The sequence below is a fragment of the Belonocnema kinseyi genome, chromosome 2 (assembly GCF_010883055.1).
Source record: "Belonocnema kinseyi isolate 2016_QV_RU_SX_M_011 chromosome 2, B_treatae_v1, whole genome shotgun sequence".
Lineage (NCBI taxonomy): Eukaryota > Metazoa > Arthropoda > Insecta > Hymenoptera > Cynipidae > Belonocnema > Belonocnema kinseyi.
The window spans coordinates 67,355,406-67,369,049 of NC_046658.1; the positions used below are offsets into that span (position 1 = coordinate 67,355,406).

At 30.2% G+C, this 13,644-nt stretch overlaps 1 protein-coding gene across 3 annotated transcripts; it reads right to left on the bottom strand.

Annotated features, from left to right (window-relative positions):
• Positions 1 to 1,693: 1,693 nt before the first annotated feature.
• On the bottom strand, positions 1,694 to 12,312 carry LOC117167145 (THAP domain-containing protein 2-like). 3 transcript variants are annotated; one of them, XM_033351856.1, is made up of 4 exons: positions 12,204 to 12,312; positions 4,230 to 4,509; positions 2,208 to 2,385; positions 1,694 to 2,125 (listed from the first exon to the last, which is right to left on the bottom strand). In XM_033351856.1, the coding sequence occupies exons 2-4, from the start codon at positions 4,322 to 4,324 to the stop codon at positions 2,000 to 2,002; spliced, it is 399 nt and encodes a 132-aa protein (XP_033207747.1). In that variant the 5' UTR covers positions 4,325 to 4,509; positions 12,204 to 12,312; the 3' UTR covers positions 1,694 to 1,999. The 3 variants fall into 3 exon arrangements, with proteins under 3 accessions (XP_033207747.1, XP_033207748.1, XP_033207749.1); XM_033351857.1 differs by lacking the exon at positions 12,204 to 12,312 and adding an exon at positions 12,040 to 12,056; XM_033351858.1 differs by lacking the exon at positions 12,204 to 12,312 and having other exon boundaries at positions 4,230 to 4,532.
• Between the last annotated feature and the right edge of the window lie 1,332 nt (positions 12,313 to 13,644).

Below are 13,644 nucleotides of genomic sequence, written 5' to 3' on the forward strand. Positions count from 1 at the left end.
CTGAATCAAATTTTTCCTAATATTGTTTTAAATACTGTAAAACAAAAAAAATATAAAAAATTTTCTATATTTTTTTTCGAACTTCCGAAATCTTAAACAAAAATTTCGAATAATCCTTATGTACTTGTTCCCAGATCTCATAATTTAATTTGAGCTCGAATTTAAGTGTTAAAAACTTTTAAGAGAAAAAGTTATTCAACATTTTTATTTTTTATTGAAAATTACTTTTGGCCGCGAATAGAAAGACACGCACGTAGCGCGCGATTAATGATATTAGTGTTATCAACATTTTCACGACTTTCAGTACTCAGAGGTTTTTTACTTTGCCGCTAAACAAATTTGATATTTAATTTAGATCTCAGATTGCGAATCAGTCTTTGGAAAATTCAATAAATGACCGAATTTTTATGAAAGTCGGTACCAGGGGCGTTTTCGGATTTCTGAGCATATTTGGCATAAAAATGAAAAAATTGGTTTATTTTTTTATTGGAAATCTTTGTGAATTCTTTAAAGAAATGGTGTAATCTTCTCCAAGTCTTTTGTATTCGTTTGAAATCACTGGAATATTTGAAATATTTGCGAAATCTTCATAAAATTCGTATTTTTAAATCTTCTGAAATTTGTTGAAACCTTTTTAAATCGTTTAAAATCTTTTAAATCCTTGAAATCTGGTGCACCGCACCCTTGTTGAAATCTTTAAAATTCTCGTATTGTTTTGATATCTTTATGAATGTTGTATGAAATCTTTGAAACTTTTGTGAACTCTTTTCACATCTCCTAAAAACTTTCGAAGTTATTTAAAATCTTTGAAATGTTTTGTAAGTTTTAAAATCTTAGGGCCATGTTCGAAATCTTTGGTTAGTTTTTGTGAAAACTTTTTAATCTAGTGTACACGCCTGTTTTGAATTTTTGAAATCCTTGAAATCTTTGTGAAATATTTTTGAAATGTTTATAAAATCTTTCTTGAATCTTTGGAAAATATTTTGTATTTTTTGAAGTAATTGAATTATTTGAAATCTTCTAAAATGTTCTAAAATCTCTTGAAATCGTTACAAATTTCTCAAATCTTTCAAATCTGGTGTACTATACCCTTTTTCAAATCTTCGAAATCCTTTATATCTTTAAAGTTTTAAAATGTTTGTGAAATTGCTGTGCAATCTTTATTGAAATCTGGCGTGCGCGCCTTTTTTAAATAGTTAACATCCGTGAAATCTTTCTGAAATGTTAAAGACATTAAAAATATTTTGAAATTTTTGAAATATTTTGAAATATCTTATAACCTTTTGAAATCTGTTGTACACACAAAAACCGAGTGGTCAATTCCTTGAAAAATCCGTCGTATAGCCACTGCTTATTCTAATTCTGAACCTGAATTAAAATCGAAATTTTAAACTAATAATTTTTATAATCTCTAAGTTGAACACCTCCACAAACATTGTCTTGAAATATCTTTTTTTATTCTGTAATTAACAAAAGATAAATTATATCCTGACGAATAAAAAAAAATTCAGCAGCAAGATTTTTTCTAAACGAGATGTTTCTTTCATAATAGGCTGAACGATTTAAATTACTCTTCGCATTTCTATAAAATTACTGTTAAAAATAATAATAATTAAAATCCAAGGTTTTCATGAAAAAATCAAGGAGATTTCCAGGTTTTCAAAGTCACTAGACACCCTGTATACATGTATAGTGCGTTAGAAATGTTTTTTTATATTGAAAAATAAAAATATAAACCTTCTGAAAATCACTTCTTCAGAAGGTCGACAGTTCTCCAGTAAATTATTCAGGTGCACAACGACTAGGAGGCAGTAAACGCTGCCATACAGCGACACTGTCAATTTGCGGCTTTCGGTCAAAGTCCTTTTGAGTAATAGTTGATAAATGCGCTGGCCAGTGGAGATGCCAAAGGGACCGTCGCAAGATGATTTTATCCACTGGCTTTCATTTAGAGTGCGCACATCTCTCAAGTGGTGTAAACGCATGCAAGTGCTGTAACTCATGAATTTGCATGTACTTGTTCTTTAATTTTCTCTGGGAGCGATTCCAATTTTGTTCCTGAAGCCTCATTCACTGAAGCTTTCATGAGTGACTCCTTCTCCTTTTTGTTTGATGAATCAATTACCTGAAATTAACAAAAGAGGAAAATTACTACAGTTTTTCTGACAAACCATTATCAATTATTTTAGTACTTGAGCAAATATTACGTTTGGAACTGCATCATCTCTTAGTCTAGGAATAGGATAGGTAAAATTAATGGAATCCGGTGAAAAGTGTCTCGAGCAAATTCTTATTTCCGCATCATACGGATCTGTTCTGAAATTTTTCTCCGTTAAATTTAATGTTTCTAGCCACTGCTTTCTTCTTATCTTGCACTTTGGAAATCTGGAAACGCATTTAATATATTATTAAATAAATAAAAGCCGATATTCACTAACATACGTTAATTGGAGTGGACAGGTGGCTTGATTGGAAAACCAGAACATTAATCCCACAATACAGTTTAACTTGAGGCGCGTTATTTAAGAAACAGGGTTGCTACAAAATGCCAATTTCGAAATTCCTTGACATTCTCTGCCTTTTCCCTGACCGTCATAAATTTTTCTTATAGGTTCAATTTTTAACCAGAGAAATTAATGTTTGACCTGGAATATAAATTTTTTTTACCAAGAAGATTAACTTTTTACCAAAAAAGACGAATTTTTAACAAAATACAGGGTTGGGAAAAAGTTTTCGCACACCTCTTTTTTATGACTGATTAAATTCTCTTAATTTTAATTATACCAGAGCACTCGAAATTTGATTGCTCTCGAAATTCACCGTATCACAAAAACTTATGAGTAAAAATCTTAAAATTTTTGTATCGAATTGCAAGAACTTGAAGAAACATAATCATGAAGTTTCTATGTAATTCCCACAAAATATATATTTATTTGTGATTCTAATTTGCCTACAGATATGAATTTTTCAAATTTTGTCAACTATTTTGTTACAACTTCAATTTCTTGCAATTCGAACATTTTTTTTACGATTTACACTCATAAGCTGTTGTGACACGGTGAAAGCATAGCTTCGAAATGAGCCCAAGAACACTAACAAATGTTGATTATTTCGGAAGTTATTGAACATTTAAGAAAACATTTAAATTTACATTTTTTTGCAATATCTAATTCAAAAATAGACGAATTGGCTTCACTTTAGACTCATTTTATACAGAATTTCGAGAGAAGCAACCCCTTTAAAGAGAAAAATTTTTAGCTCTGGCATAATCAAAATTAAGAGAACTTAATCAGTACTCAAAAAAGAGGCGTGCGAAGACTTTTCTTCCCCCTGTAGATGAAGTTTCAACTAAAAAAGGTAAATAATGAATCTAAAATAAAAGTGTTATTTTTACAGTGGAATAAAAAACTAATTTAAAAAAAAATAGTTAAATTATTAAATAAAGAAATTGCGTAACAATTATAATCGTGAATCTTCAATTAAAAAAATGAATTTTAAAACAAAAAATTGAATTTTCAACTAAAAAAGGCGAAATTTCAACAAAATGCGTACATTTTTTAATAAAAAAGATTAATTTCCAACAAAAAATGAAATAGTTTTATTTTCAGTCAAGGAGCCATTCACAAAATACGTGATACATTTTTCAGGAACTTCTGACCCCCCCCCCCCTGCGTGATAATTTCTCAATTGGTCTGAACCTGAAAAATGATATTTCGACAGACACCCACCCTCCCCTAAACGTATCACGTATTTTGTGAATTTTCTTCCAAAAATATGGATTTTTTCGTTTTTTTTTTTAAATTATTGAATTTTGAAAAAATAATTCAATTGTATTTTGATTCCCTAGGTTTATAAATTATACAAATAACTTTTTGTGGTCACATTTTTATTTAAATAATTGAGTACTATCTTTACAGTATGTTTAATTATTTGAAATACTTTTCAGAACTTTAATTTTTTGAGCAATTCGATGTTTTCCTTTATTTTTAAATTCAGAAATTGTTAACAAAATCTAGATCCGAAAACAAAAACAAAAAAAAACACAAATTTTGGTTTTCGGAAAAACAAAATCAAGTCATAGCACAAAAAACACAAAGTCAGGGCTGTGATTAAAAGATCAGGGCGTCTGGTCACCATAACGTTTATTTATTAAATGCGAAAATTTCTCTGGCTTAGAAAGAAATTAGGACATTTTTTCAGGTTATGTAGAAATTTTCAAAGTTACTTACCGGTGAAACGCAATATATTCTTTATCTTCTTCAAGAACGTCCCTTTTTCTTTTTTTCCGACGTTTACATACACAACACACTGTTCCTGTAGACATTTTGGATAATGTTTTGTATTCGACCGTCTTTTTAATCTCAGGCTTTGTTGTTCCTGTTTTCGGCTTGTTTTTGTTCGAGTTTTTGCTGTTTTTTTGCCTTAGCGAATCAACTCGGCTAACTTCGGACGAGATCGATTAAGCTCGCTTTCTGTGTTGCACTTGACAGCCGGTACAGTCGGCGCGTTCTTTGAAACGGGGAAAATAGATCAATCAATAAACCCATGGACATAGGAAACACGGGACTAGGCATGCCATCCTAATTTGTCGAGCGGGGTTGAATCCACGGGAGGGGGGAGAATTCCATAAGTGGGGAGAGCCGCCATCTTACGATGTGCCATTTGATTATGCGCACCAGCATTTTTGCCGACAAACTGTGCATGAAAATATAAACATGTGGGCGCTGCCATGTTTGTCGCGGGACATCAAAAGGTGGCGGACCTCCCCCCTCATTGCATCACCCCCGCAATGGCATGCCTAGTCCCTTGTTTCCTATGTCCATGAATAAACCAAATTAATTAAAGTTTTGAAATTTGTAGGTCAGATAGAATACTTTGCAGAAACTTGCAAAAGTACTGCAAATTGACAGGCGATTTTAGAACAATGTATTAAAGAGCTACGTAAATTTTCAACCTTTCTAGTACGGAAAATAATTTTTTACATTCTCATCATTTATTATTGAGAAAGTATTAAAATTGTCGGAAATTTGACATCATAGTTTTTCAATGGATCTCCACGTTTCGTGACCCCCTAAATCCGAAAATCAGTTTTTCAAGATGGCGTCTGTCTGTCTGTCCGTCCGTCCGTAAACACGATAACTCTCGAAAAAATGAACGAATCAAATCCATTTTTGGCACACTTTTTTGGGTCCTAAAAGAAAGGACGAGTTCGTGAATCAACCATTTTTGATTAAAATTCAAAAAGTGAGCGCATTTTGAAAATTTTTTAGACCACTTTCTTCTGAATTTGAAAATTCTATGTACGGATATTTATAGTATTAAAAAGAACAAACAATTTATCCTTATGACTTTTTTCGATAAAAAGAACATTCTCAGAGTTAGAGTGTTTTCAACCATTTTTAAATCAACCGAAAATTAAAATTTGAAGCCAAAAAACGCACAATATGAAAAAAATTCAAGAGAAGTAAACCATTTATTTTTAAAAACCCTACAAGATTATCATAACAAATTTTTGGATATTCTTCAAAAATCGAAAATTCAAATTTTGATTGCACACAAAAATAATGAAAAATCAAAAATTCCATTTTGTAGAAAAACTATGTAGGATACGAAAGAAGATAAATTAAAAAATATTGTTATTTCAAAAAGATCTACAATTTCGTTAAGAATCACTTCTTGATAGGATGCGCATTTTTTGTTTTATTTTATTAAAAAAAAATATGTGGAAAAACGACCAAAGTTACGGGAAAAAAATGCAACAAAACCTGTTTACAGGTTTGCGAGTGTCACGATGAGAATGTGTACCCCAAAGCCTATATAGAGCTTTGAGAAACTTAATCTTTGACTATACTTAATTAAGTAGGCAATTCAGAATATGAAGACGCATATAAATACTGCCATCTAAAAGAGATCTTTTTCATAAAGCCCGCTCAAACTTGCGAGCGAAGAGAGCCGCGCACATAATACGAAACCTTGTGAAATTAACAATATATTCAGGGACGCTTTTAGAAATTTGCCGCCTCGGGCGGATAACAAAAGTGCCGCCTTTTTTACGAACTAACGACTTTTTCTACTAACTTTTGCTAACTAATTGAAAACAATTTTTATAGTTTAAACAAATAATGATTGAAAAATTTTACCAGTTTAGGATACAACATAGCCGCGGAAAAACAACTCATTAACATCCAATCGATTTGTGATTGATTCGTGATAATGAAATGAAAATTTTATTTTTAGTATTATTTTTTGTTAATTAAGGAAAATTTTCGTTCCAAATTTGTCGCCCTTCGGAATTTTCCCATTTTTCCCCTATGGTAAATCCACGCCTGGATATATTAGGTGTGATGTTTTTATACAAACAAAATTTCAAAATTTTTCTAATATTGTATTTAACTGAAGGTTATAATATTACAAATATTATATAATATATATGTATATATTAATATTATAAATATTATAAACTGTATAACGAACATTTGCCCCGAAAATGGCCTTCTTGTATACGAAATTCTTTAAAAATCAGATACATGTTGTGTTAAAAGGATTTTTTCAAAAGCTAATTTTTAATATAGTAATACAAAGATTGGTAATCCAAAACCAGATAATCTCGTACCATTTCTTAAACCTTTTTCTAAACAACTTCCTCAGCATAAAAGTTTTTTAAATACAGTAAAATAATAAAATACTTTCTTTTCTAAAACAATTTGCCACTTTTCTAAGCACCGCAGTGCCAATCAAATTCATACCTAAAATCTTCATTTTCTATAAGAAGTCACTTTTATAAGGTTTTTTTTCAACCTAACTTTTTGCCTCGCGATAAGAAACGATATTTCTCAAAATTATTAACGTTTATTTATAAAGAAACATACTTTTCTTCTTTATACAGAACTTTCAACGAAAAATCGTCTATCACAGTGCGATAGCATCACACTCAATTTTTTTTTGCTCGGAATAAAATATCTTTTTTGGATGAAAACTTTTTTATTCTTATTTAACCTTCCCATATCTAGAGAACAAGATTTTTTTTCAATTGAAAAACAGATTTTTAAACGCTATCCGAAGACGCTTTTCAAAACCGACGAGATTTTAATATTAAAATTCTTGCATTTTCGATAGAGACAACGAAAACTCAAGGATAGCGGTTCATATGGGGATAGCCAATCAAATTCCAAATTCACAGGAGCGCGTGTGGTTCTTAATTTTGTTTAAATTCCCAAATGTTTAACTTCGATTCTCATTTTGAGTGGACGTGAATATTTGCGTAAACGTTTCGGTAGAGTGGAATTCGCATAAGTGGTAGATGGACTTTAAAAAACAGCAATTAGTATTTTTAGATGTTTGATCCCGTTTTTTACCGTTTATTTTTTAGGGAGCTGGTTGACTATTTTATATAAAAAAAAACCGTTTGATAGCCTTGTGAAATAAAATCGTTCTTTACTTTTCAAGAGCAATTATACTTCAAACCCTGCCTTTTAAAAACCTTTAACTTAAAGTATTATAGTATTTCCTTCCTAGAGAAGACCTATTTCAAACATTTCCTATAGAAGTGATAGCTCGTTCCGAGACCCGAGCAAAATAAATACAATTAGCTAAAATTATTTAGATTTTGGTAAATATTTTTTTCTGTATATGTAAATAATTAATGTTTGCTCTTTTGATAGAAAATTATTTGGGTCAAAATTTGACGAATAAAATGAATAAGCGGAGGAGAATGAAAAAATATTATGACTATGATGATTCGCTGTGAATAAAGTTCAGTTATCTCAAGGTTCCAAACTTTGCAACAAGTAAAATTTCCAATTAATTACAGAAAAAATATACATTAACTTTAACTGGTTATTGCACAATACATCACAGCCCATATGCGTATTTTCAAAAAATAACTCAGAAACACTTAAATGCTTTATTAATTTACAAACAATTTGCAAAGATGTTGCAATTTTTTTATGTATAAAAAAGAGACATCTGAATTATTTTTAAATTTACAAGATTCTATGTCCAGTGTGAAGTGTCAAATTTGTATTTACGCAAGAAAAATCGTTCCAAGTGGTTTGTCCAATTTGCAATACTTTTGCAATTTTTTATGTATATTATCTACGGGCTTGCAAAGTTAGTATAAGATTCGGGAAAAGATTTCTCAAACTTAGAAACAAATTTAAAAACTTTCGTAACATTTGTGATAGATACTTAATATACAGTTTTTCAAGCATTTATGAAAACAATAATTATTCAATAAATTTTAAGCTCCGGACATATAAAATAACTACAAATATAATAAATTGTGGAAAATCAATCGAAAAATATTTTAGTAAGTTTTCAGAATTTTTTATATTTTTGCAATTCTACTTTGACAAAAATAATGTTTTTCGTATTTTTAAACATGTTCCGAACCTAGGAAAAGATTGAAAAATGGAATTTATCATGTTTGCAACCAATTTTACCCAACCTCAAAAATTGAAAACTTTTAGAATTAATGTGAAACTTTAGGTTTATATTGACTTTATTGATTGGCCTGAAAGTATAGATCTTTAAATCATAGAATGCTTCCATTTGGTTTGTATTTATAATTTCATGGCGCTCATTTGATGAGCTTGCTTTCTTATTATGATTAAATAGCAAGTTTATTTTGTTCTTCATTGATGAAGTTAAAATACAAATACATCAATCAAAAGCAGTCTTTTCAAATATTATATATCAATACAATTGCTTTCGGAGAACGACTTTTCGGATTCTAGAGTCTCCAAAATACATATTCCTACAGGTAGTTTTTTAAACTTCTACACTGTTAGAAATTTCTGTAAGAAGTTGCAGAGACGTATTACTAAAGCTTTCTGTAGAAATCGTTTATAAATTTTCCCTAACAAGAACAGGAAGTTCAGCAACGGAAACTGCATAAAGCTTTAGTCACATGTTTCAAAAAATTCTGTTACAATTGAGTAATTTTCAGTTACTGTAACTAAAAGTTTCGAGGGATTAAAAAATTTGTTGGGTTTATTAATTTGAATATAAACTATGCAGTCTATATTTTTCCTGATAATATAAATAGTAAGAAAATATAAGTAAAGTTAATATTGACACATTTGATTCATTTTACATATTATATAATCTAGAGACATATGCATAGTACATAGTACATGTAGTCTTACTATAATTTATACTGATAAAAGAAATATATGCTGAAAATCTGTAATGAAATTAATGAACCAACGGACTCACCATTCAATTGCAACCTGGATTAATTATTAATTTACGCAGCTGCTGCTAGTGACTTGCGGTCCTGATATCCCTTTTAAGAGTTTATTTACAAGGAATATGAAAACAGTATCTTATAACTATTTGATTGCAAAGATGATTACATTTACTCGCGATTTCAACATTTTTTTCAGTTTTTTCTCTCGTGAAAACCATTCAATATCGGAAAAATAGATTTACTGCATCGTTATAATCAAGCAAAACATTTTGTAGTGCATTGTCACCCATGACCACAACCACCATGGTCCGCTTCGAACGGTCCGCCGTTTGTCACAAAATTGGCCATTTCAAGAATACTATTATTTTATATCTGAATAAACTACTGAAATGAAATCACTGTTGATCAGAATTAATAAACAAAGATTTAAATATCATATAACCTATATTTGAAATTGATGTAAACAATTTATTTAAACAAATACTCCAGTGTATCAGTTTGTCGTGAAAAAAATGTTTTGTACTAAAATCGTCCTGCTTTATTATTAGATTGTTATTTAGTATCAAAATTTTGTCAATAAATTAAACATTTATAAAGTTCTAAACAATTGTTTAAATACATTATTTTTATCAATGAAATAGAACGTTGAATATAATTTGTATGTTTTTAAAAATCTATCTTTAATCATTCTGACCATCATCACAAGGTATCTCTGATTTTATTGAGGACTTCCTGGAACGTAAGGTCCCAGTAAATCATTAGCAATAAAACAATAAATTGGTTATTTATTATTTTTCTGTGTCTCCCACAGGCAAAATGTTTTATTTTCTTAAGAAAATATAATAATAATAATAATAATAATAATAATAAAAATACTCTAACAAGTGTTATCCGCAAAAAGAACTTATAAATATCTTCACATAATTGTTTATAAAAACGTACGGGAATGAATAAAATTTCATGTTTTTGTACCAATTTATCCATTACCCTATTAAATTAAATCATAGCAGCTTAAAATATACACAGTGCATTGTATCATTTTTCTGAAATCACTTAAAGGGTAGCACGGCATAGTATTAAAATCCATATTCGAGCTATTTCTCAGGAGAGGCAAAAAAGGTTTTGTGAAATCTAATTCAAAATGTAAAAAAAATCTACTTCGGAGATATTTTAGTGCTAAATTAAGTCGAAAAGATTGATTAAAAAACTGGTTTACTCTAAATTTTCTCAAAATCTTGATGTGATAGAAAGATTCCGGATTTGAATGCAACAAACAAAAATCTATTGAAAACACCTACTGTGGGTCCATTTTTGTTTTCTTTTTGTTTTTTTCATAATCCAAAGAGCGGGTTATAAAAAAATCCATCAGTAAGGATAGGTATATTAATTATTCCGAATTTTCTAGCTAATAATTTCATTTTTGAAAACATGCGGATTATCTATTATGCCGTGTCACCCTTCACTTGTTTTTTAAGCTTTCCACGGATCTTAAATTAAAACTAAAAAAAACATAATGCACAGTTGTAGAGCAAGCTGCAATATGCCGTGGGTTCAATAAAAGCTTACTTGTATTTTCAGAAGTCCCTTGTTTTTCATTTGTTTCATTTGAAGCACAAATTAAAAACAAGCGGGTTCTGAAAATGTAAATAATTATTGTATTTAATATTTAAGGAACACCTCATTAGACCATCTCTTTCAGAATTGAAAACCAGAATGAGAAAGCTAGATTTAAAAACTGATTGTGTTAAACTTGATGGCGTATTTGAAAACCATACTGAAACATAGTCTTCTTGCGTCGAAAAAAGGACTAAAATAAAACTTAAAACAAATATTATTATCGTCATAAAGCTTACTAAAATACACTTCCAAATCATTCTAATACCTTTTTAGTTTTATAACAAAAGTATTTCAGGGTATTATAAAACCTTTTCTTTTCATATGAATCACAGTAAGTGAGAAAATATTAATAAGCTAAATGAAGAAGTAGACCCTTACGTAAGATATCACTATTTTATTCACTCATATTGAAGGGAATTTATTTTTAAACCAAGTAAAGTGATAATATTGATAACTAGGGTATTGTAGTCAAAAATCGAGTAAAACATAATTTTATTAAGACCCTGCGATTAAAAAAATATATATTCCTCCAAACACAAGCGTATAATATTCTAGGGACAAGATACTGTCAACTGTTTGATTTTCACCCATACGAATATCTATACAAATATTTGACAGGAAATGATTCTGGAAATCGAAAATTTTTCGGTAATCTCCCGTGTGGACATAGCCCTACTTGGCCCCATTATTAGTCGGGTGCTATAGACAGGGGCAAGTATAGTTCTGAAAAGTACAACCAAGAATATTGACTTTATACTTGGCCTAGAATTTCCATTTGCATCGCAGTTAAAAGTACCAAAAATAGGGTATTCTGTTCAATCTTTGGCTGCCCCTCAGAGATTGGCCACCTCATTTAAATATGTTTCTGTGAAAAAATTCTCAAAAATAAAACTACTAATAAATCGAGCAGCAATGAAGCGCAAAATGCCAGAGTGAAGTAAAACCGGCGATGCTGAATGAGTAAGAAATTTAAACAAACAGCTGTTGAGGCCAGGGTTGTCCGCTTGATGAAAATTATTATTTTATTTTCAAATATTTTCGATAGATTTAACTACAAACTTTTTGATTTTAATTAAATGTGGTGATTAAAAATACACGATAGTAGTATTCTTACCTTCAAATAATGTCTGTATATTAATGAATGGGTGGCCAATCAATGACTTCGTGAATTATGCGAAAACATAATAATTGGCCACACTATATAAAAAAACTAATATCCTTGCAAAACTCACTTAAAATTGTTTAAACTTTTTGTAACCTTGTCATATAATTGTTTTGTCACTTTATCTCACGAATATTAAGTTGAAATCACGTCAAAAACAGTTTTTGATTCCAGTAATTTTAGGTTCCTCTATAATAATGACAATTATTGGCCTTAAAAAATTGACTTGCTTACACTTCTATTTTTTTACAGAATTTTATTACAGCTTCTAAAACCCAGCTGTCACCGCACACGTTCTCACTACCGCCACCAATATGAAAGTTCGGCCAGTGATTGTGTTTTTTGACACTATTATTAATTTCTTTAAATATAAATTATCTACCACTTTGAACGCTGAACTTATCATAGCAATTTAAATATTTACAAAACGATTATCCATCTGTATATTTTGAAGTTTCGTTCGACATTTACAGTTTTTGTTTAAATTGATAAACTGAAAAAATTCCCTAAATTTAAGTTTGAACATTGTCCTTTACTATGAAATTGCGCAATCTTCAACACGCGGCTTCCTTTGTTAACTGGTTTGCTAGTGAGCCTTGATAACATAACCATACAACTTCTGAAATTCAAAAAGCTGCGCTATTTGTCTAAAAGAGTGGAAGAAACTTTGGCTGCCACGGAAAATGTCATAAAAAATACTAGAATCCTGAAATTGGAAGAAGCAACGTCTAATTCGTGACTATTAGGTTTCTCTATGATATAGAGTTAATGAGTGTTTCAAATCATAGTTTCAAGGAGTAGAAAACCATCTGTTTCGAAAGATTGAAAGGCTTCGGAAAGAAGTCCATTTTATCTGGCTTCTAGGTTACTGTTATAAAAATTAACTTTATTTACATATTTATGGTTGCAAATTGGCGCTCATGATCAAGGTATAGGAATATTCTAATCTCCAAAGAGTAGGAGTGTGGGTTTTTTACTTATCTTTATTTCCTTTAAACAACCATCTATTTGTATCTTCATACGGTACCAGCCAGAATTGTCAGACCGCTAAAAAAAGTCGAATTTAAAATATGGCTCTCTTCTTTCGTAGTTATCTCAGCAACATCTTAAGTTAGATAGTTTAAAAAAACGTTAAAAACGAGATAGAATGTGAGAAATAACGACCTATTTTACGATTAGTTTGACTAATTTTCGGTTCTCAATTGGAAAAATTGAAACATTGCTGAATTAAAATTTAAAATATCCCCTTTAGAATTAGACGAAGAACATAATCCATTATAAGTATTGTTTCTCTAATTATCACGGAGAATGTGAAAGTGTGCTCACGACGAAAATCGGATCGTCAAGGGGCAGTCGAACTTTCATCATTTATTAATGCATGGATAACAACAAACCAAAGACTGCAGTCACCACTCGACCACCCGATTTTTTTCTTGGGAATTCTTCCACATTTGTTATGCTAATTCGAGAACCAGTAAATATTAAATTATGTTCTTCATCTCATTTTAAAGAAGGGGTTAAAAGCTTCAATTTACCAAAATTTAACAAATTTCTATTTACTGCCCTAAATCAGGCAGGAATTGGAAGTTGCGAATCGAAAATTGGTCAAAAACGGAAAATAGGACGATATTTCTCAGATGCGCGAAATTTAAGCAGCTTTCTGACGGTTTTTTCA

Coding starts and splice junctions, on each gene's coding strand:
- LOC117167145 (XM_033351856.1), bottom strand. CDS start 4,324: ATGTCTACAGGAACAGTGTGTTGTGTATGTAAACGTCGGAAAAAAAGA. Junction 2,386..4,229: donor GAATATATTGCGTTTCACCG/GTAAGTAACTTT, acceptor ATGCGTTTCCAG/ATTTCCAAAGTGCAAGATAA. Junction 2,126..2,207: donor GAGATGATGCAGTTCCAAAC/GTAATATTTGCT, acceptor TGTTAATTTCAG/GTAATTGATTCATCAAACAA.